At 43.9% G+C, this 22,916-nt stretch overlaps 1 protein-coding gene across 2 annotated transcripts in view; it reads right to left on the reverse strand.

Moving 5' to 3' along the window:
- Positions 1 to 22,916, reverse strand: part of FAM81A (family with sequence similarity 81 member A) — an 86,184-nt gene that overhangs the window by 14,073 nt on the left and 49,195 nt on the right. For both annotated transcript variants that reach the window (XM_059699594.1, XM_059699598.1), the window contains exons 4-6: positions 18,002 to 18,120; positions 7,127 to 7,256; positions 5,010 to 5,116 (exon numbers count right to left, since the gene is read on the reverse strand). In XM_059699594.1, the coding sequence (XP_059555577.1) occupies positions 5,010 to 5,116; positions 7,127 to 7,256; positions 18,002 to 18,120 (356 nt within the window). The remainder of the gene's footprint in view (positions 1 to 5,009; positions 5,117 to 7,126; positions 7,257 to 18,001; positions 18,121 to 22,916) is intronic.

Genomic DNA, 22,916 nt, shown 5'->3' on the forward strand with positions numbered 1-22,916 from the left:
CGGGCCGCTGTAACTAAAGGGCCGCTATAACTAACGGGCCGCTATAACTAAAGGGCCGCTATAACTAACGGGCCGCTGTAACTAAAGGGCCGCTATAACTAAAGGGCCACTGTAACTAAAGGGCCGCTATAATTAAAGGGCCGCTATAACTAACGGGCCCCTATGACTAACGGGCCGCTGTAACTAAAGGGCCGCTATAACTAAAGGGCCGCTGTAACTAAAGGGCCGCTATAACTAAAGGGCCGCTGTAACTAAAGGGCCGCTATAACTAACGGGCCGCTATAACTAACGGGCCGCTATAACTAACGGGCCGCTGTAACTAAAGGGCCGCTGTAACTAAAGGGCCGCTGTAACTAAAGGGCCGCTGTAACTAACGGGCCGCTGTAACTAACGGGCCGCTATAACTAACGGGCCGCTATAACTAAAGGGCCGCTATAACTAACGGGCCGCTATAACTAACGGGCCGCTATAACTAACGGGCCGCTGTAACTAACGGGCCGCTGTAACTAACGGGCCGCTATAACTAACGGGCCGCTGTAACTAACGGGCCGCTGTAACTAAAGGGCCGCTGTAACTAAAGGGCCGCTATAACTAACGGGCCGCTATAACTAAAGGGCCGCTATAATTAAAGGGCCGCTATAACTAACGGGCCGCTATAACTAAAGGGCCGTTGTAACTAAAGGGCCGCTATAATTAAAGGGCCGCTATAACTAACGGGCCGCTATAACTAAAGGGCCGCTATAACTAACGGGCCACTATAACTAACGGGCCGCTGTAACTAAAGGGCCGCTATAACTAAAGAGCCGCTATAATTAAAGGGCCGCTATAACTAACGGGCCGCTATAATTAAAGGGCCGCTGTAACTAACGGGCCGCTGTAACTAAAGGGCCGCTATAACTAAAGGGCCGCTGTAACTAACGGGCCGCTATAACTAAAGGGCCGCTATAACTAAAGGGCCGCTATAATTAAAGGGCCGCTATAACTAAAGGGCCGCTATAATTAAAGGGCCGCTATAACTAACGGGCCGCTATAACTAAAGGGCCACTGTAACTAAAGGGCCGCTATAATTAAAGGGCCGCTATAACTAACGGGCCCCTATAACTAACGGGCCGCTGTAACTAAAGGGCCGCTATAACTAAAGGGCCGCTGTAACTAAAGGGCCGCTATAACTAAAGGGCCGCTGTAACTAAAGGGCCGCTATAACTAACGGGCCGCTGTAACTAAAGGGCCGCTATAACTAAAGGGCCACTGTAACTAAAGGGCCGCTATAACTAACGGGCCACTATAACTAACGGGCCGCTATAACTAACGGGCCGCTATAACTAACGGGCCGCTATAACTAACGGGCCGCTGTAACTAACGGGCCGCTATAACTAACGGGCCGCTATAACTAACGGGCCGCTATAACTAACGGGCCGCTATAACTAACGGGCCGCTGTAACTAACGGGCCGCTATAACTAACGGGCCACTATAACTAACGGGCCGCTATAACTAACGGGCCGCTATAACTAACGGGCCGCTATAACTAACGGGCCGCTGTAACTAACGGGCCGCTGTAACTAAAGGGCCGCTATAACTAAAGGGCCGCTATAACTAACGGGCCGCTATAACTAAAGGGCCGCTATAATTAAAGGGCCGCTATAACTAACGGGCCGCTATAACTAAAGGGCCGTTGTAACTAAAGGGCCGCTATAATTAAAGGGCCGCTATAACTAACGGGCCGCTATAACTAAAGGGCCGCTATAACTAACGGGCCACTATAACTAACGGGCCGCTGTAACTAAAGGGCCGCTATAACTAAAGAGCCGCTATAATTAAAGGGCCGCTATAACTAACGGGCCGCTATAATTAAAGGGCCGCTGTGACTAACGGGCCGCTGTAACTAAAGGGCCGCTATAACTAAAGGGCCGCTGTAACTAACGGGCCGCTATAACTAAAGGGCCGCTATAACTAAAGGGCCGCTATAATTAAAGGGCCGCTATAACTAAAGGGCCGCTATAATTAAAGGGCCGCTATAACTAACGGGCCGCTATAACTAACGGGCCGCTGTAACTAAAGGGCCGCTATAACTAAAGGGCCGCTGTAACTAACGGGCCGCTATAACTAAAGGGCCGCTATAACTAAAGGGCCGCTATAATTAAAGGGCCGCTATAACTAAAGGGCCGCTATAATTAAAGGGCCGCTATAACTAACGGGCCGCTATAACTAACGGGCCGCTGTAACTAAAGGGCCGCTATAACTAAAGGGCCGCTGTAACTAACGGGCCGCTATAACTAAAGGGCCGCTATAACTAAAGGGCCGCTATAATTAAAGGGCCGCTATAACTAAAGGGCCGCTATAATTAAAGGGCCGCTATAACTAAAGGGCCGCTATAACTAACGGGCCGCTATAATTAAAGGGCCGCTGTAACTAAAGGGCCGCTATAACTAAAGGGCCGCTATAATTAAAGGGCCGCTATAACTAACGGGCCGCTATAACTAACGGGCCGCTATAACTAAAGGGCCGCTATAACTAACGGGCCGCTATAACTAACGGGCCGCTATAATTAAAGGGCCGCTATAACTAAAGGGCCGCTATAATTAAAGGGCCGCTGTAACTAAAGGGCCGCTATAACTAACGGGCCGCTGTAACTAACGGGCCGCTGTAACTAAAGGGCCGCTGTAACTAAAGGGCCGCTGTAACTAAAGGGCCGCTGTAACTAACGGGCCGCTGTAACTAAAGGGCCGCTGTAACTAAAGGGCCGCTATAACTAAAGGGCCGCTATAACTAAAGGGCCGCTATAACTAACGGGCCGCTATAACTAACGGGCCGCTATAACTAACGGGCCGCTATAACTAAAGGGCCGCTATAACTAACGGGCCGCTATAACTAACGGGCCGCTGAAACTAACGGGCCGCTATAACTAACGGGCCGCTGTAACTAACGGGCCGCTATAACTAACGGGCCGCTGTAACTAACGGGCCGCTGTAACTAAAGGGCCGCTATAACTAAAGGGCCGCTATAATTAAAGGGCCGCTATAACTAACGGGCCGCTATAACTAACGGGCCGCTATAACTAAAGGGCCGCTATAACTAAAGGGCCGCTATAATTAAAGGGCCGCTATAACTAACGGGCCGCTATAACTAACGGGCCGCTATAACTAAAGGGCCGCTATAACTAAAGGGCCGCTATAATTAAAGGGCCGCTATAACTAACGGGCCGCTATAACTAAAGGGCCGTTATAACTAACGGGCCGCTATAACTAAAGGGCCGCTATAACTAAAGGGCCGCTATAATTAAAGGGCCGCTATAACTAAAGGGCCGCTATAACTAAAGGGCCGCTATAACTAACGGGCCGCTGTAACTAAAGGGCCGCTATAACTAACGGGCCGCTATAACTAAAGGGCCGCTATAAGTAAAGGGCTGCTATAAGTAAAGGGCCGCTATAACTAAAGGGCCGCTATAACTAACGGGCCGCTATAACTAAAGGGTCACGATAACAAAATGTGGAAGTGTAACAAATTACAGGGCACCAACTAAATAGCTCAGGACCACCCTGGTGCAGGCCTCTCCCACGTGGACTGCTGAAACGGTGCCCCTAACTGATGTCTCCATCTCTGCTTTGGCCCCTTGTGATCCATTTCCAACTGCAATCAAGGCCGTTGAAAATAATTGTGTATACATCACTTTATCTGCTTAAAATCTCCCAGTGGCTCCTTGTTGCTCAGTGATGGGAAGTGCCGGCCAAAGTCTACAAGGCCGGGCCCACTGGCCCACCTCCTCTCCAGCCTCACGCCTGTTCCAGCCGCCTTTGCCATCTTGCAGTTTCTATATGCCACACGTCTCCCAAGATAGGCCCTCCCGTCCTGCATGTCCTCACCTCTCTCTTTACCCAGTGAATTCCACTCATTCTTCATCTCTGACTCCAAACATCGCCTCCCAGGAAGGCTCACACCCAGGCCTCTGCCTTTCACGCTCACAGCACCACTGTATTAGCCTCCGGCGGCTGCTGTGACAAGTGCCCACAAACCTGGTGGCTAAAAATAACACATTCCTTTTCTTATAGTTCTGAAGGGCAGAGGTCTGAAATCAGCTTCACTGGACTGAGGTCGAGGTGTGAGCAGAGGCGGTTCCTCTGGGGGCTCTGGGGGGAGAGTCATTTTCTTGCCTTTTTCAGCTTCCTCCACGTCAAGGCACATGACTCCAATCTTGGCTTCCACGTCACGTGGTCGTCTGACTCGGACCTTCCTGCCCCCTCTCACAGGGACTCTAAGGGTGACATCGGGTTCACCCAAATGATTTTCCCATTTTAAAATCTTAATCGCATATCAAAGTCCCTTTTTGCCATGCAAGGTGCCCTATTCACAAGGGTTACGTGGTGACATTTGGGGGACCATCAGTCAGCCTACCACACCGTGCCCCTTTCCTCCAAAGCACTCATCACCGTTAGTAATGACATAGCAAGTGCTTGCTGCAGTCATGATGTAATCCATGCTCATCAACACCCTAGACCAGTGGTCGGCAAAATGCGGCTCGCGAGCCACATGCGGCTCTTTGGCCCCTTGAGTGTGGCTCTTCCACAAAATACCACGTGGGGGTGCGCACGTACAGTGCGATTGAAACTTTGTGGCCCATGTGCAGAAGTCGGTATTTTGTGGAGGAGCCACACTCAAGGGGCCAAAGAGCCGCATGTGGCTCGCGAGCCGCAGTTTGCTGACCACGGCCCTAGACTATCAGCTACACAAGGACTAGGACAGTCTGTTTCTCATTACTGATCCTCAGCACCTTGGCCAGTGCTCAGCTATTTATCGAATGAATGGATGGACAATTAATTATCCAACCAAGAAAAACAAAAATGAGGAAGGTGAAGCGACAGCATGCTGCACCGATACTTTTCCTTTCAACTCCCAGTACTGTTGTCACTTTGTTTATGCAATAAATAAATAAGAGGGGGAAACTGTAGTACTGAATAAGCTCATAAAGAACTTCTACCTTTAGAAATAAAATGTTTATAAGGTGATGACTTACTTAGTATCCAAGAGCTGAAGCTGGTGGTTACTATCTCTGTGGGACATCTTCAGTTTGGTGCTTTGCTCGGATATTGACAAGTCCACTCTGTTCAAAAGCTGAGAAATCTGGAAAAGAGACTTTGCGTGGAATATCACATCGAATCTTTTCAGAGGTCATTGAAGAAAACATTCTGTAAGCTATATTCTAGACCAGGGGTGGGCAAACTTTTTGACTCGAGGGCCACAATGGGTTCTTAAACTGGACCGGAGGGCCGAAACAAAAGCATGGATGGAGTGTTTGTGTGAACTAATATAAATTCAAAGTAAACATCATTACATAAAACGGTACGGTCTCTTTTTTTTTTAGTTTTATTCATTTCAAACGGGCCGGATCCGGCCCGCGGGCCGTAGTTTGCCCACGGCTGTTCTAGACAAATGGCATGAAGATTCAGTCTAATTTAATACAGTCATTTAGGACTTCACCTCATCCCTCCACTTCCATTCTCTTTCACAGGCCCCATCAAAAACCAAGACCAGCAGCACTGCCAAAATGTTCCCTGTGCACTGAGCACTGAGCTTACAGAACTCTGATGAGCAAGCCCAGTTTCTGCCCAGGTACACTACTGCCACCAACTGGCACAAAATATAGTCACTTTTATCCTGAAATTTCTAACCAGGAATGTAGCCTCGAGTCACAGAGAATGGAATTCTTATCACTTACAAAATCCATTAAGGTCCCAGATTTACCTCTGCATTGTTTAGTTCCCAGAAAACATAATTTGTAACTACACACACTTCCTACTCCTTTCTCCTTCCCACTGCCTACCCATTTCCCTTGTCTTTTTACTACCATGTAACATAAAACTAGTGCTATATGAAATGTCTTAATTTCCTGCAATGTTCCTTAAAGATTCATGAAACAAGTATTTTTCAGATCCAGAACAAAGAAAAAAATATATCTCCTTTTATGGATGTCTACATGCATTACACTTGGCTTGGCTATCAGAAAGCTTAATATTTCCTTAGCATTTATTTTCTGATGTAATAATTTTATCCTCACTCACTCTGTGATAAAAAGTATTGGACTTGTCATTTTATTCTTCTTTTCATGGTTTTATAATGTCTGTGCTTTTCACATAAGCAGATTTACCTACTTATTGGATGTAGTTAGGACACAAGTCTTTTTATTCCAGTGGTTCTCAACCTTCCTAATGCCGCGACCCTTTAATACAGTTCCTCGTGTTGTGACCCCCAACCATAAAGTTATTTTCGTTGCTACTTCGTAACTGTAATTTTGCTACTGTTATGAATCGTAATGTAAATATCAGATATGCAGGATGTATTTTCATTGTTACAAATTGAACATAATTAAAGCATAGTGATTAATCACAAAAACAATATATAATTATATATGTGTTTTCCGATGGTCTTAGGCGACCCCTATGAAAGGGTCGTTTGACCCCCAAAGGGCTCGCGACCCACAGGTTGAGAACCGCTGTTTTATTCCAGTAAGTTGACCAGATGCCCCACTTTCCTGGCATAGTCCCCCTTTAAATGAAGAAGAGCAAGCAGAACACACACTGTGGGGAAATCCCAGAAAGACAGGCCCCGTCACGGCAAAGGGAAAGTGGTAAGTGGCCAAAAAAGCAAACGTTAAATGCCAAGAATTTTGCTTTTTGAAATTAACCTGTGAATTTTCAAGGTGGAATACTGAAAATCCACTAGCCGGCCTATCCTCCAGCTTTGCCCTGATTTCTTCCCACATACAGACTAGTCCCGGTGAATATAGCAACCTTTTCCCAAACCCCAAATTGGGACGACTGGCATGTAAAAGAATGCTGATCGCTTACCTGTGCGAGGGGTCGTTTTGGAGTTACAATTTGGAATGTCGTAATTGTTTTCAGAATGAAGGGAAAGGATCTCTGGAATTAGGACTGTACCGAAAAACCTCGGTGACTTGGTTGCCTTACTCATGAAGCGCCACTCCCGTGACGCAGAGGGAAGGAAGAAGCAGAGAAGAGATCATGCTTATGCCGGGGGCCCGAGCTAGTCTCCTCTGTAAAAGTCAGGCCGCACCACGTGCTCTCAGCTGAGAACAACGACCACCTTTAAACAGCTCCCCGAGACAGGTCATACCTGGCCCTCTGCGTCCTTGATCTTTGTCTCCAGGATAAGCTTGGCAGCCTGCTGCTCTTTGTTCAGGTGCTGAAGGCCCTCGCACGTGGATTTGTGCTCCGCGGAGAGTCTGGCTATGCTGGCGTCACACCTGTCCAGGCAAACAACGAAGCTCATTCTCACCCACATTTCAAAACAAGTGCTCGGGCTTCCTTGCCTGCTCTACAATGCATGGCCCCACTCGGAGAAGCTGCGCAACGAGCCGCTCTTTGTAACAGAGGCTCAAACGAATTCAGAGAGCTGCCCTCACTATGGTTTTTACGTTAAACCACAGGGGTGTGCTTAAAAAGACTCGAGACGTCACCATCAAAGGGCCTCAGGCTTACAATGATCATGACTACAAAACCGTATCTGCAGTGAGGGCCCAGTTACAAAACACGACAGCGTGTGCGGATGTGGTCTGTCGTCTTCAGAACCACCTCCGCCTTTTCATGGGTGTGTGTGTTGGGGGGCGGGGGGGGGGGGTTGCATTTTGGAGGCAATTTCCACCACATTAGAAAGGCTCCTCTTAACCACCTAGCAGGCTGTCTGCTTTGAGGGGTCCAGGGCCAGGGGAGGCCCTGCAGCTGGTCCGCGCGGCCAGGGAAGTGGCTCTTCCCCCGGGCCTTACACCCCCTGGCGGTCCCAGCGGTGCTCCAAGTGTCGGTGGCAATACGCTGTGTACCAGCCTCTGTCCACGGGTGACAGACCTAACAGGAGGGTCACAGGACAGAACCCGAGGGGTTTAGAGCAAAGTCATCCCTGTCCCAACACAATCGGTCCTGCCTGGGACGTAGCTGCTGGCTTGCCACTGGGCGCTGGGGGAGACTGCATACAGGTGGGCGCTGAGCAGCACCCCATCCTCGAGGGGAGGGGTGCGTACAGACATCAAGCCGGAACAGATCGCAAAGGCTACGCAATCTGCATGAGCCCTGACTCCCGTGGCGTCCCGCCCTGCTACTGGACCAACTTCCTTCAACTCACACCCGTGGCCTCTTGAGGAGTTTTTGATGCCCAAGTGGACTGAGGGAGAAAAGGACAGGCCTGATTTACAGATGGTCACACCCAATAGGCTGGCACCTTCTAGAAGGCTGCTGACACTGAAAAGCCCGCTCAGGAGTGGCCCTGAGGGTATTACAGAAGGGAAACCCTCACAGTGGGCAGAGCTTCAAACAGCATATCTGGGGGTTCACTTTGCCTAGAATAAGAGGTGGCCAGACATTCAGGGAAATAACTCATGGTGAGAAGCTTAGAAAACAGGTATTGGAAGACTACTGACAAGAGAAAGCAATCATGAGGGGGCCACTCAGAGCCGCCACGGCCTTTTTGCTCCTTGGGAAAGCTGCTCAGGCAGGAGCCCCCAAACTGCACTTCCCGGGTTCCCTCACTGGCGTGGTCTGATTCAGATCCACCAGTGGGAGGCGCTTCTGCAGGAGGTGGAAGGTGGAGGAGAAGGGGCAGTCCTATTCCGCTCTGCAGCAGTGGGCGGGCAGGCGCCTGGGGACCCTGCCCGGGTGGGTGTGCAGCCGCTTCCAGACACACTCCTGAAACCCCTGACTTCCGTGCTGGGGGCAGCCGAGTCCCTTTCTGTGATTCTCCTGCTGCCGATTTTCCCGAAAGCCAGTAAGTTTCCTGCCCTTTTCCTCCCCACAGCTCCCATTGCTTTTGCGAGCTGTGATTTTCGATGTGAAATCCCTTCCTGCTAAAAGAGTGTTTTCTGTTTGCTTGAGTGAACCTTGATGCAGATAATCATTAAACTATCACATGAAAGCTTACAAAATACTAACCAACTATCTCTGGGTCATGGGTGGTTATTGTATTTTTCATTCTTTTCTGACGTGCACAACTTTCCTGCAATAAATACATATAATTTTTATAATCAGAAAAAACAATTCCACAAGGAACATGTTTTGATCAGTAGCCATGTACAAAGAATATGTTATAATTTTATGGAATAAGCACTATCCCACCATCGTTGCCTGGGCCCCCATGAAGCAGAAATGGGGCTGGAGTATAAGGAAGCCAGAGCCAGAGACATGTGGGCTTAGGTCCCTGTCATGAAAGGCAGGTCAGGTTCAAGGCAGCATACAGTCAAGTGAAGAGGCTGTGGTTGGAACCCCAGGCCACAATCCGTTCATTCACTCAGTACGTAGCTGTAGAATGTCTGCTATACCAAACACAGCACAGTGAGAACTTCGTCTCTCCAGCACACACACTATAACAATCTAGATTTTTAAACTATTATGCCACTACTCCCAAATGCAATGCAATCTATACCTATATTTTCCTATTATTGATGGGGATTACATTTGACATCTGTTCACTATCCCCCTGATTCAGACAAATAAGCTCAGGAGATTGTTTGGGAACTTGCTGAATAAGTCATAAATACTCACGAAGAATAACCTATGGCCAGTCACACGTTCAGTAAATCAGCCGTCTACAATCATCCTACAAGCGTTGAGGATGTGTTCTTTAAGATGTACATCCGCACTGAGGCCTGAACAAGGTTTATGGACTATTCCCTAAAAGATCTAGATACCGCAAAGAGTCTCACTTTCTAAATCACATTGAGTATTTGCAATCAACAGCAAACAAATTAACAGAAGTTAAATGATATCCCTCCAGAAGCTGGAGAAAATAAAATACTACAGGTTTATAAGCCATAAATAAAACTTAGAGAGCATGCCAGTGCTAGGTAGGCTTTCTAATAAGCTATAATATTTAACTAATTTACTAATCACTTAAAATATTGCAAACAGGAACTACTACCTGGTATTTCAGTTAAATGTGGCGGACAACACACATGCCCTCATCTTGGCTCCCTCCTGAATATCTATCAAGATGACACCAAATGAATGTTATAAAAAAGGTATAAAGCCAAAGGGTAAAAGGAATGGGAGAAAGTGGAAAGCAGAGAGATGGTGCAGAAGACAGAGCAGAGCAAATGCTTTGCTGGGGTCAGAGGCTGGCTGGGGCTCTGTATCTGAAAACCAATAGTAGTAAGAAGAAAGTTTAGTTCCCACAGGGCAAGAAGGGCAAGAACTGGCTCCACTTGTGGCCAGGGTAACTGAAACCAGAGACTTGAGTGGGGCTCCACCAGCTATGGAAAGCACAACTGGGATCAAATAAGTTTAAAGTAAATATATTTAAGATACTACAAAATAACAAAGGAAGATTAACACCCACCAAGAGCAGTGGTTCTCAACCTGTGGGTCGCGACCCCTTTGGCGGTCGAACGACCCTTTCACAGGGGTCGCCTAAGACCATCCTGCATATCAGATATTTACATTACGATTCATAACAGTAGCAACATTACAGTTATGAAGTAGCAACGAAAATAATTTTATGGTTGGGTCACAACATGAGGAACTGTATCTAAAGGGCCAGAAGGTTGAGAACCACTGATCAAGAGGATGCTAAAGTAGTAAACAAAAACAGGCAGAGATGAAAGGAGAACGAGTATGTAAGAAAAAAAATTAGAAATCCTGGGAATAAACTACAGAGCTGTCTTGATAGACCAGTCAAACTCTAGGTTAGACATGATCGAGGATAAAATCAGTGAATTAGAAGATAGTGGCAAGGAGCTCACTCAGAATGCAGTAAAGGTAGACAGAGATTCAAAACATGGAAAATAGTTATAAAACAAGGAGGACGGATAAAGAAATGCTAACATAAGTCCAGGAGAAGTTGAGTTTCAAAGGAAGGAAATGGCCCTGGTCAGTGTGGCTGAGCTGGCTGAGCACTGTTCCATGAGCAGAGGTCACCAGGTCAATTCGGGCAGGGCACATGCAGGTTGCAGGCTCTGACCCCAGTAGGAGGCGTGCAGGAGGCAGCCAATGATGTTTCTCTCTCTTTCCATCTCCCTTCCTTTCTCTCTAAAATAAAAAACATATTTAAAAAGAAGAAGAAGGAGGAGGAGGAGGAGGAGGAGGAGATGTAGAGAATGACAGATATGCAATATTTGAGGTGTGAGTGCTGGCAATTTCATTAAACTGAAGACAGACATGAATTGTGAAGTATTTAATGAATACAAAGTGGGATAAGTAAAAATAAATGGAGCATGGTGAGATTCAGATAGCCCACAGTAAAGATAAAATCTTAAAAGCTACCAGAGACTAAAGACTGGTAATCTGCCAAAGACTGAGTATAAGACAGCACACAACACATACCAGAAGACTAGAGGCTTGTTGCATGAAGAGATTCGTGTACTAGGCCTTCCTTTCCCCTGGCTGCTGGCACTGGTTTGCCTCCGGCACCCGGGGCCCAGGCCTTCACTCTGGCCAAGCTCTGGCCGGAGCCGGCCCCAGAAACATCAGGCTTCACTGCGCCACCGGCCCCGGGGCTATGAGGCCTCGCTGCGCCACCGGCCCTGGGGCCGTCAGGCCTCACTGCTCCGCTGGCCCCGGGCTGTCAGGCTTCGCTCCACCACTTAGAGCCTATGTATGCAAATTAACCACCATCTTTGTTGGCGGTTAATTTGCATATCACACTGATTAGCCAATGGGAGGTGAAGCAAAGGTGCGGTCAATTACCATGTTTGTCTATTATTAGATAGGATAATAGATATCACAAGATGATAGAGAAATACCTTTAAAATTTAAGAAAAACTATCATCCAAGAATAAGTGCAAAATAAAGATAAAGACAGTTTCAGACATACAAAGATTAAGAAATGTATCGCCCACAGCCCATATGGAAGGAGTCTCTAAAAATCTACTTCAGTAAAATTAAAATCACACTGTTAGGTAATTGTTTTGCTGCAAATCATTATATTACTACAATGATAATTATTTTACAACAATGTATAAGAAAAGTATAAGAGGACAGACACCAGATTGTTAACATTAGTTATCTCTAAGGAGTAAAACAGAGATGGAGCTGGTGAGCCTTCATTCTCCATTTCATATATTTCATAGTATGCTTGATTGTTTATTACCAGCATAAACCACTTACGTACTTTTATAAATAAAGGGGTAGGGAGGGCAGGGAAAGTAGAGAGACTCACAGTGAGTGATACCAAAGCCTCTCATCAGAAAACATACACAGTGAAATCAACTTGTGTTTCTAATGTCAAAAACAATGTTATTCTTACTCTCAGATGTTTCAGAAATAAATTTTATATATGAAAGAATAATAGAGTAAATGGGACAAAATGTTAACAAATGATGAATCTTGCATATTTTTATAAGTTTGAAATTATATGCATAAATATGTATTTATATATATATAAATTATTATCCTAAATAATAAAAGCCTAATATGCTAAGTGTCTGGTCATCCAGTCGACCATTCAACCAATCAAAGCATAATATGATGATGATATGCTAAGGCCACTCAACCTCCCACAATGACATGCACTGACCATCAGCGGGCAGACAGTCGACTGGTCGACCAGTCACTATGACGTGCAATGACCACCAGGGGGCAGACGCTCCTACCAGTAGGTTAGCTTGCTGCTGGGGTCCGGCTGATCCGGACTGAGTGAGATGGGCTGGACAAGCCTCAGAGCCCTCCCACGGCCCCTCCCTGACTGGCCAACTTCCCGTGTCCCTCCTGGCCCTGATCATGCACCAGTGGGGTCCCTTGGCCTGATGTGCGCCCTCTCGCCATCAGGGCTGAGGGACCCCACCCCTCCATGTGTGTACAAATTTCATGCACCGGGCCTCTAGTGTGTGTGTGTGTGTGTGTGTGTGTGTGTGTGTGTGTGTGTGTGTATATATTAGGGGGGAAAGCAATATTGCTATTTCAGCTAGTATTGAAGCAAAGACATCATTCTTGTCTTTTCAAAAAAACACTCATAAAGATACCCTCAGCACTCTAACATAGCTGTGCGCATGCTCAATAACTTTAGCTAAACAAGAATTTGCAATGAATCTGATCAGTTGTCCTATTTCATCCTTGATGTTTTCTATTATAGATTCCAAATTTTCCTTTTCCAGTCTTTTGGCAGCTATCTCCCGGCTACACTTCCTAACTGTGGCCATCAGGTGGCAGAATGACTCTACCACTTGGCCAACAGGGTCCCAAAGTCTACAGGTATGACGGGCAACATGCTTACGCAGAACTTCTCTTACAGCTTGTGACATGGTGGCACAGCAACCAAAAGCAATGACATTTAAAACATTTTCTCGCCGAACCGGTTTGGCTCAGTGGATAGAGCGTCGGCCTGCGAACTCAAGGGTCCCAGGTTCGATTCCTATCAAGGGCATGTACCTTGGTTGCGGGCACATCCCCCAGTAGGGGGTGTGTAGGAGGCAGCTGATCGATCTCTCTCATCGATGTTTCTGACTTTCTATCCCTCTCCCTTCTTCTCTGTAAAAAATCAATAAAATATATTTTTTAAAAAAAAACATTTTCTCACCTTCCATATAATAATATATATGTATGTATGTGTAATAATTAACATATATGTATACGTATGTAACTAGGGTATATATACATCATTAAACCCATAAGTGCTGGCAATAATTTAATTGAATCAGATCACGAAGCAATGTATGTTCTAGGGCACTTCAAAACAGTAGAGCAATATGCCAGCAATTAGTAGAGCTAAAATTTGGGTGTGGTTCCAACAGAGGCAGACGGCTTAATACCGAACAGGGAAAGAGACAGAGAGCCTTGCTGAAGCCACTATAACTGCAAGGTGACTTTGTACCTTCTGAGGAGTGACATCTGAGGCTCCGTACTGTAGGGGAGACAGACATCACTAACACAGTCCAGCCAAGCCATTGAACAAACAACAAACCCCAGGGTGTGTGTCGGTATACAGATTGCAACAACATATTACCTGAAATGCCAGCTGTTAACAAAAAGCCTGAGACATGCAAAGAAACAGGAAAATGTGACCTATACATGGGGAAGGAGCAGACAGAAGCTGCCTGTGAAAGAGCAGACGTCAAATTTAAAAGACAAAACGAAAGGCAGCCATTATAAATGTAGTCAAAGAAACATGCTTTAAAAAGTAAAGCCTAATGACAATGTCTCATTAAATAGAGAATAGCAATAAAGAGAATTTTTAAAAAAAAAAAATAGACCCAAATGGACCCCATTAAGGAAATGAAAAGAAAACAGAATGGGGAAACTTTTCTCAAATATCTGATCAGAGAATTGCATCTGGAATACACAAAGTGCTCCTACAATAATAAAGAGACAAATACCCCAATTTAAAAATGGGCACAGGATCTGAGTAAGTTCTACAAAGCAGAGAAATCACCAATAAGCACATTAAATGATGTTCAATACCATTAGTCATTAAGGGAAATGCAAACCAAAACCACATAATGCCACTTCACACCCCCTAGGTTGGCTGTAATAAAAAAGACAGATAAGTGTTGAATGCAGAGAAATGGCAGCCCTCATACACTGCTGCTGGCAGTAAAATGGTGTGGCCACTTTGGAAAACAGTCTGACTGTTCTGTTCTTCAAAAGTTAGAGCTACCACATTAGTCAACAATTACACTCCTAGGTGTGTATATATATATGCAAGAGAAATGAAAACATACGACCACACAAAAACTATGTGAATGTTCAGAACAGCATTACACATCATCCCCAAAAGTCTTTAATCTGATGATGTCCAATTTATCTGTGTTTTTTTTTTCTTTGCACCTGGGCTTGTGTACCTTGAGGGAATTTGCACATCTGCCTTGGTATAGCGATAATTCTCTAAGGCTCTAACATCATGCAAACAGACTTCATAGAGGAAAGTGGATGTGGCCGTTGAGTCTTGGAAAAATGAAGAAGACAGGGCAAAAATGGACCAAATATTCAATTAAGAACAGGAAAGCACTGAGCTCTGCTTTAGAGAGAAATGGGAACCTCTGAGAAAGTGTTTTTTAGGGTGTGCTATGCTTAGTGGGGTACGTGTCTCTCACCTCCATGGCAAATCTGCCTTTGTCCCTCCCAGCTGGATCGACGTGGGAGGTATCAGGGTCTGTTTCCTATCAATTACATCACCAATGGATCCAAAACACTATGAAATAAATCTGAAATAATACAGCAGCCCAGCCCAACCGGTGTGGCTCAGTGGTTGAGCATCAACCTATGAACCAGGAGGTCATGATTCAATTCCCGTTCAGGGCTCATCCCCCGGTTTTGGGCTCAATCCCCAGAGTGGGGTGTGCAGGAGGGAGGCGATCAATCATTCTATCTCTCTCTCTCTCTCTCTCTCTCATTTTCTCTCTCTCTCCCTTCCTCTCTGAAATCAATAAAAATATATTTAAAAATATATATATATAGCATCCCAGTAATTTAAGAATATCATTTAAAAAGTTCATTCAGATTCCTTCAATACAGTAACATAACCAATTCAAGAAAGCCAAAACTTTGCCAAAGAATTTTTACTTCACCTGAGTTTGTTTCAACAATTAAAGGCTCATTAACATTATACAGGAAAGACAAACATAAAAACAAAGACATGTGGTACTCCTAATACACTTTTAATTGTTGCAGGATGAAAGTATTTGTTACAGAGAAGGAACAAGCTGGGTAGAGCAGCTAATAAGAAATTGCAGGGGGGGGGAACGTAAAATTTCTTAAAGTATTTCAAAATAACTTCTCCATTTTGTAATTAGAACCAGGATAATTTCACATGCCATCCCATGCACTGCACTAGGCCTCTTACATATATTGCTTCGCTTAATCTTCATCTGCCTAAAAGTGAGCAAGAAGATCCTCAAAGTTCTCCTGAGGTCTCAACTCTGTCCTGCCACTCTGAAGCTCTTCTAACTTCTCGCTGTTCTGAGAGCTATAACAGAGCTGTAGTTTCCTTTAAGCCAATCTCCACAAAAAGAATTCAAGTTTTCTGTCCTATTACAGTGATTTTCTAGATCTACTATTTTCCAGGGACTATTCCCAGACGCTTGAGCTACAAAAATAGAAGATGGTACTCCAAGACAGTGAAGACAATAGAGATACTCAATAGAACAAAGAATGCTAGGGGAGCGCAGGAGCATGGGCTATCTGGGAAGACTTCCTGGAGGAGGTGACATTTGAGCAGTATTTTAAAGGCTGACCAGAAGTTAGAAAAAGAGGAAAGGCATGCTGGGTATAAGAACAGCATGTGCAAAGGCTCTGAAACAGGAAGCATGGCTCATTCAGGACATAACAAGCAGTTAGCTGATCACTGCTAAAAGGTACAGTGCTAAGATAAAGAGAGGTGAGGAAGTCAGCAAGGTCATTCTGAGGAGACTGGAGTTCACTCAGATGTGGACAGAAAACCACACAAGAGGAGTCAACGAGTCCTCCACTCGATCTCTGCTCTTAGACTGCTGTTCACCCAGCAGATGCAAATCCCCATGCCCAGCATGCAAAGCCCTTCAGGTGCTGTCTGCAGAAACACCTCTCGCCACTAGTGCTCTCTGCTCCAAAGAATCCTTGGTGCCTGAGTCCCTTTTTTCCACTCCTGCCCTTTGCAAACCACTCTCAACTTCACCTCAGGCTGACTCAAATTGCCTATGAGCTCCACAACTCCTGTGCGTGACTCTTTTTTTTTTTAATTAATATATTTTATTGATTTTTTACAGAGAGGATGCGAGAGGGATAGAGAGTTAGAAACATCGATGAGAGAGAAACATTGATCAGCTGCCTCCTGCACACCCCCAACTGGGGATGTGCCCGCAACCAAGGTACATGCCCTTGATCGGAATCGAACCTGGGACCCTTCAGTCCGCAGGCCGACGCTCTACCCACTGAGCCAAACCGGTCACGGCCTGTGCGTGACTCTTAACAGCAGCAGAGGGCAGAAGAGGCCCGGGAACACTTTAGGGACCGCTGGCATTTCTAACAGAGCCCCAGGTGATGTGATGCTGTGGGTCCAGCAAGAGGTGAAGGGCTAGAGCACTTTCCAACTATCTGAGCTGAAAGAGCTCTTTTTAAAATTTTCAACCTACCATGGACCCATACTTTCAGAAAATAAAACAAAAATACAGTCAATAATATTGTAATAACTGTGCATAGTGTCAGGTGGGTACTAAACTTATTGGGGTATATAAATGTCTAATCACTATATTGCACAGATGAAACTAATATAATATTGTATGTCGACTGCAATTGAAAAATAATTTACTAATAAGTGAATTATAAGAAAAAATGAAATTTAAAAAAAAAGACATGGAAGGCTGTCGAATCTCAGAGGGAATGGGGATGGGGTGGGAAGAGATTAACCAAAGAACTTGTATGCATATATGCATAACCCATGGACACAGACCATAGTGTGGTGAAGGCCTCCCCCCACCTGGGGGGGAGGAGATGGGGGGAGGGAAGGGGACTATCTATAAGAGGACAATGGGGGGGGGGGAGATATCTGTAATACTTTCAACAATAAAAATTTTAAAAATATTCTGAAGAAGTTAATTCTAATGCTAGACATCAGAATTTGACAAGGACCATGTTATGCTATAATAATTAAAAAAAATTTTTTTCCATGTTAAACACAGATCATTTTCAGAAAAGGCGGAGAAGTATTTGTTTAGAATTCTAATAAAAATTAAATAAAATTATAGCTTATAAATAAGTAAATAAATAAACAAACAAACCGTGGAAAAATGTAAGTCCCAACTTTGTATATTATTGGATTCAATAAACATAATAATCTTCATCTGCCAGATGGCACTGGCCAGCTGAGCTCTCCCCCCACTTGCTCCCACGCACCAATTCCAGTTGCAGACACACAAGAAGTCATGGCACGCTCATACCCAGGTCAATGTCCACTGTTAAATTTTGTGGGCAAAGGAGGTGATGTACGAGAAGAAGGCAAACACTTTGCTTTGGGGCTTCATGAATATATCCCCCACTAAAACGAAGTGTATGAAAAGCAGCTTTGGAGGAGTGGAGTCCCAAACGCCTGACCACCTACCTTGCCACTCTCCCTCGAAGATCCCCCAAACCGGACAGCTGACGCATCTCCAGAGTCTTTAAGGCAGAATTAGTTCCGTAGCTAATGTTGTCCCGGGCACGGATCTGCTCCTGGAGTACCTGGGCAACACAAAAGACCACAGGAGAGTCATTTGAGAATTTGCATGATTCCACAAAACCTTTTTTTTTTTTTTTTTTTTTTACAGAGAGTAAGGGAGAGGGGTAGAGAGTTAGAAACATCGATCAGCTGCCTCCTGCACACCCCCTACTGGGGACGTGCCTGCAACCAGAGTACATGCCCTTGACAGGAATCAAACCTGGGACCCTTCAGTCCGCAGGCCAACGCTCTATCCACTGAGCCAAACCGGTCAGGGTCACAAAACCATTTTAAGCAAGGATGTTGAACTCCTTTCAGAAGAGGCTCCTTTGTAACAGCCACCTGGTATGTACAGAGAGCCAGGGGCTTAGACAGAGAGAAAGAGAGAGACCTTAGGGATCACACCGACACCAAGTCCCTTACTTTACAGATAAAAACACTGAGGCTCTGGTGTCAGGTGACTTGATAGGGTCCAGACCGGGACCCTGGCCCCTTGGTGTGTATTTCTATCACTCCATGATGTTTTTTGACAGTCACTGTTTAGGTGAACAAACCTTTATTAAAAAGTAGTAAATCAAGAGCAAGGAGGGGAACAGGGCATCGGACAAGGGCTCCAAATTTTGGTTCCTCCAAATTCCGGGCAAGTGTGTAAGGTTCTCTGAGCTTCCTTTCTCTCATCTGTTAACAGGAGTGGTGACTACACTTTTTAAAAATATATTTTTTTTATTGATTTCAGAGAGAGAGAGAGAGAAATATCAATGATGAAAATCATTGGTTGGCTGCCTCTTGCACGCCCCCTACTGGGGATCGAGCCTACAACCTGGGGATGTGCCCTGACCCGGAATCAAACTGTGATCTCCTGGTTCATAAGCCGAGGCCAAACCATTGAGCCACACCAGCCAGGCTGGTGACTAGACTTTTAAGGCCACTGTGACTATTACATAAGATACACATAAAGCGCTTAGCACAACGCCTGGTACACAGTAAATACAGCAAATATTCTCTTGAGTATTCGATGACAATACTTCTACTGGAACAGCCGAACGGTGTCCCATAGGAAAGACCTGAAATGAAAGCAGAACTGCTTGAAGGGTAAGTGACCCCACCTAAGAGCATGGCCTCGTGGCGCGTCCACCCTGGGAATCCCTCAAAGGAAGGATGGAGGCGATGAGGACATCATCTGAGCATGGACTGGGAAGTGCTGACATGCACCAAACCTCACAGGTCCTCGGTGAGGGGGCACTCAGGATGGCCATGTTCCCCTACAGGACAGGAGGCACCGACAGCTGAAATGATACCTCCCAAGTCGCCCGGCTAGCGAGTGGCTCACCAGGACGGCCATGCTGCCTGCCACGGACAGGCAGGACAGAAGCTGAGGCGGAAGCACTCTGACAGACAGACAGACAGACAAATCCTGAGTGCTGAGTAGGGGGAGCAGAAGGTTACATCTGATGTTTCTTTTGAGCATTTCCTCATTCTTTGGCACATCTTTCCTCCCACCCGCCTTCCTCTACTATATTCTGTTCTTCACACTCCCCCTCACCGCACCACCTTCTCGCTCCTTTTCAAAGAGAAAGCGTTTGGTTTCTTGGATCCTTTCCCTTTTAACCACTTTTTAAAAGCATTTTCTATTTGCTTGATGTCAGCTTAAATATTTGTTAATTCTTTCTTTTGTTTTATTCCTTTTTTTTGGTAATTTTAAAAGGTGAATACACTGTTCCTTTATTTTTATTATTTCTTTCTTAATAATGAAGACTTTTTTCAGTACCATATTTTCTGTGTCCATAAGTTGGGTGTGACATGTTTTCTTTTTCACTGTTTTCAGTTTTGAATTCCTCTTTGATCTAAGGATTACTTAAAATTGTATTTCTTCATTTTCAAGCTAAGTGGTTTTCATCATTTTTATTATCTATTTCTAATTGTATTGGATTATGACTAAAATATGGTCTGTATTATGCTTCATGTTTTGAAGGTATTATGGCTTGTTTTGTGGCACATGATTGATTTTTTAAAAATATTTTTTTATTGGTTTCAGAGAGGAAGGGAGAAGGAGAGAGAGATAGAAACATCAATGATGAGAGAATCATTGATTGGCTGCCTCCTGCACACCCCCTACTGGGGATCGAGCCCACAACCCAGGCATGTGCCCTTGACTGGAATTGAACCCAGGACCCTTCGGTCCACAGGCCAACACTCTATCCACTCAGCCAAACCAGCTAGGGCCAAATGTTCCATGCAAAAAACTATTTGAGGAACAAAAGGTTCAAAATTATCTATTAGATTGAGTTTTCTGATTCTATTATTCATTTTTTTCTAGATTTTATTTATTTTGGTCTATTGGATCTCTCAGCTTAAAAGAGATATGATGAATTATCCAACTGTAAAGTATTTTCATTAAGTCCTCACACTTTTAATACTTTTTAATATATATTTAGCTGCCATCAGGCACATATAGACTTATAAAAAGTGGCCATAACCATTATATAATAATCTTTTTTATATGATTTAGTGCTTTTACTAATAAGTGTCATCTTACTAAATATTAACATTGCTACTATGCTTTATAAATAATAAGGCAAGCACTGGCTTGATCTGACTATTCACCAGACACTGATCTAAGTGCTTTGGGTATGTTAACTCACTTAACCCTCACCGCATCCTATGAAGGAGGTACTGTCATCATCCCCATTTCCCAGGTGCTGTTACATAACTTGCCCAAAGCCACAGTGATAAAGTGACAGAGCTGGGCGAAAAAAAAGCTGGGGTGGCAATACTCATATCTGATAAAATAGACTTCAAAATGAAAGCTATCATAAGAGACAATAAAGGTCATTACATAATACTAAAGAGATGGGTCCAACAAGAGGATATAACCTTGGTAAACATATATGCACCCAATATAGAAGTACCTAAATATATACAAAAAAAAAACTTCCGGAGGATTTTAAAGGAGAGATCAACAGCAATACAGTCATAGTAGGGGACTTTAACACCCCACTGACTTCACTGCATAGATCTTCCAGAAAAAAAAATTAACAAGGAAACAGTGACTCTAAATGACACACTTGATCAGATGGATTTAATTGACATTTATAGAACATTTCACCCCAAAGCTGCAGAATATACATTCTTCTCAAGTGCACATGGGTCAATTTCAAAGATAGACCACGTTAGGATACAAAACAAGTCTCTACAAATTTAAGAAGATTGAAATCATATCAAGCATCTTCTCAGGTCATAATGGAATGAAATTAGAAATCAACTACAGTAAAAACACTCAAAAATATTCAAACATTTGGAGGCTAAATAGCATGCTATTAAACAATGAATGGGTTATCAATGAGGTAAAAAAGAAGTAAAAAACTTCCTGGAAACAAATGAAAATGAATGCACAACAACCCAAAATCTCTGGGATACAGCAAAAGCAGTCCTGAGAGGGAAGTTCATAGCATTACAGGCCTACTTCAAAAAACAAGAAAAATTAATAATAAACTATTTAACCCTACAACTTAAAGAATTAGAAAGAGAACAACAAGAAAAGCCCAGAATAAGTAGAAGGAAGGAAATAATGAAGATGAGAGCAAAAATAACTTACATAGAGACTAAAAAAACAATATAAAAGATCAATGAAACCAAGAGCTAGTTCTTTGAAAAGATAAACAAGACTGATGAACCTTTAGTCAGACCCATCAAGAAACAAAGAGAGAGAGGACCCAAATAATTAAACTCAGAAATGAAAGTGGTAAAGTAACAACTGACATCACAGAAATACAAAAGAGTGTAAGAAAATGCAATGAGAAACTACATGCCAACAAGCTGGACAAGTTGGATAAAATGGACAAATTTCTAGAAAAATACAATCTTCCAAAACTAAATAAGAAAGAATCAGAAACCCTGAATAGGCCAATAATAATTGAGGAAATTGAAGCAGTAATAATAATAATAATAAAAACTCCCAACAAACAAAAACCCTGGTCCAGATGGTTTCACAGGAGAGTTTCACTAAATATTCAAAGAAGAACGAACACCTATCCTCCTCAAACTATTCCCAAAAATTCAAGAGGAAGGAACATTTTTTATGAGGCCAGCATTATCCTAATTCCAAAACCAGATACAGACACTACAAAGTAAGAGGATTATAGGCCCATATCCCTGATGAACATAGATGCTAAAAATCCTCAACAAAATATTAGCAAATCGCATCCAGCAATATATTAAAAAGATCATACACCATGACCAAATAGGATTTATTTCAGGGATGCAAGGCTGGTACAATATTAAAAAATCAGTAAATGTGATACATCATATAAACAAATTGAAAGACAAAAATCACAGGATCATGTCAGTAGATGCAGAAAAAGCATTCGACAAAATCCAAAACCCTTTTTTGATAAAAACTCTGAGCAGAGTGAAAATAGAGAGATCATACTTCAACATAATAAAAGCCATATATGACAAACCTACAGCCAACATCAAACTCAGTGGGGAAAAAATTAAAACCATTTCCCCTAAGTAGAGGAACAAGATAAGGATGTCCATTTTCACCACTCTTATTCAACATAGTACTGGAAGTCCCAGCCACAAGAACCAGACAAGAAGAAATAAAAGGCATCCAAATTGGAAAGGAAGAAAAACTTTCATTATTCATTCATCCAAACAAATATTTATTAAGTATTTACTGTTTTGACATGATATTGTACACAGAAAACCCTAAAGACTCCACCAAAAAACTATTAGAGTTAATAAAGGAATTCAGCAATATAGCAGGATACAAAATTAACACCCAGAAATTAGGAGAACCAAGATGGCGGCGATATAG

Source organism: Myotis daubentonii, chromosome 1 (genome assembly GCF_963259705.1).
Source record: "Myotis daubentonii chromosome 1, mMyoDau2.1, whole genome shotgun sequence".
NCBI lineage: Eukaryota > Metazoa > Chordata > Mammalia > Chiroptera > Vespertilionidae > Myotis > Myotis daubentonii.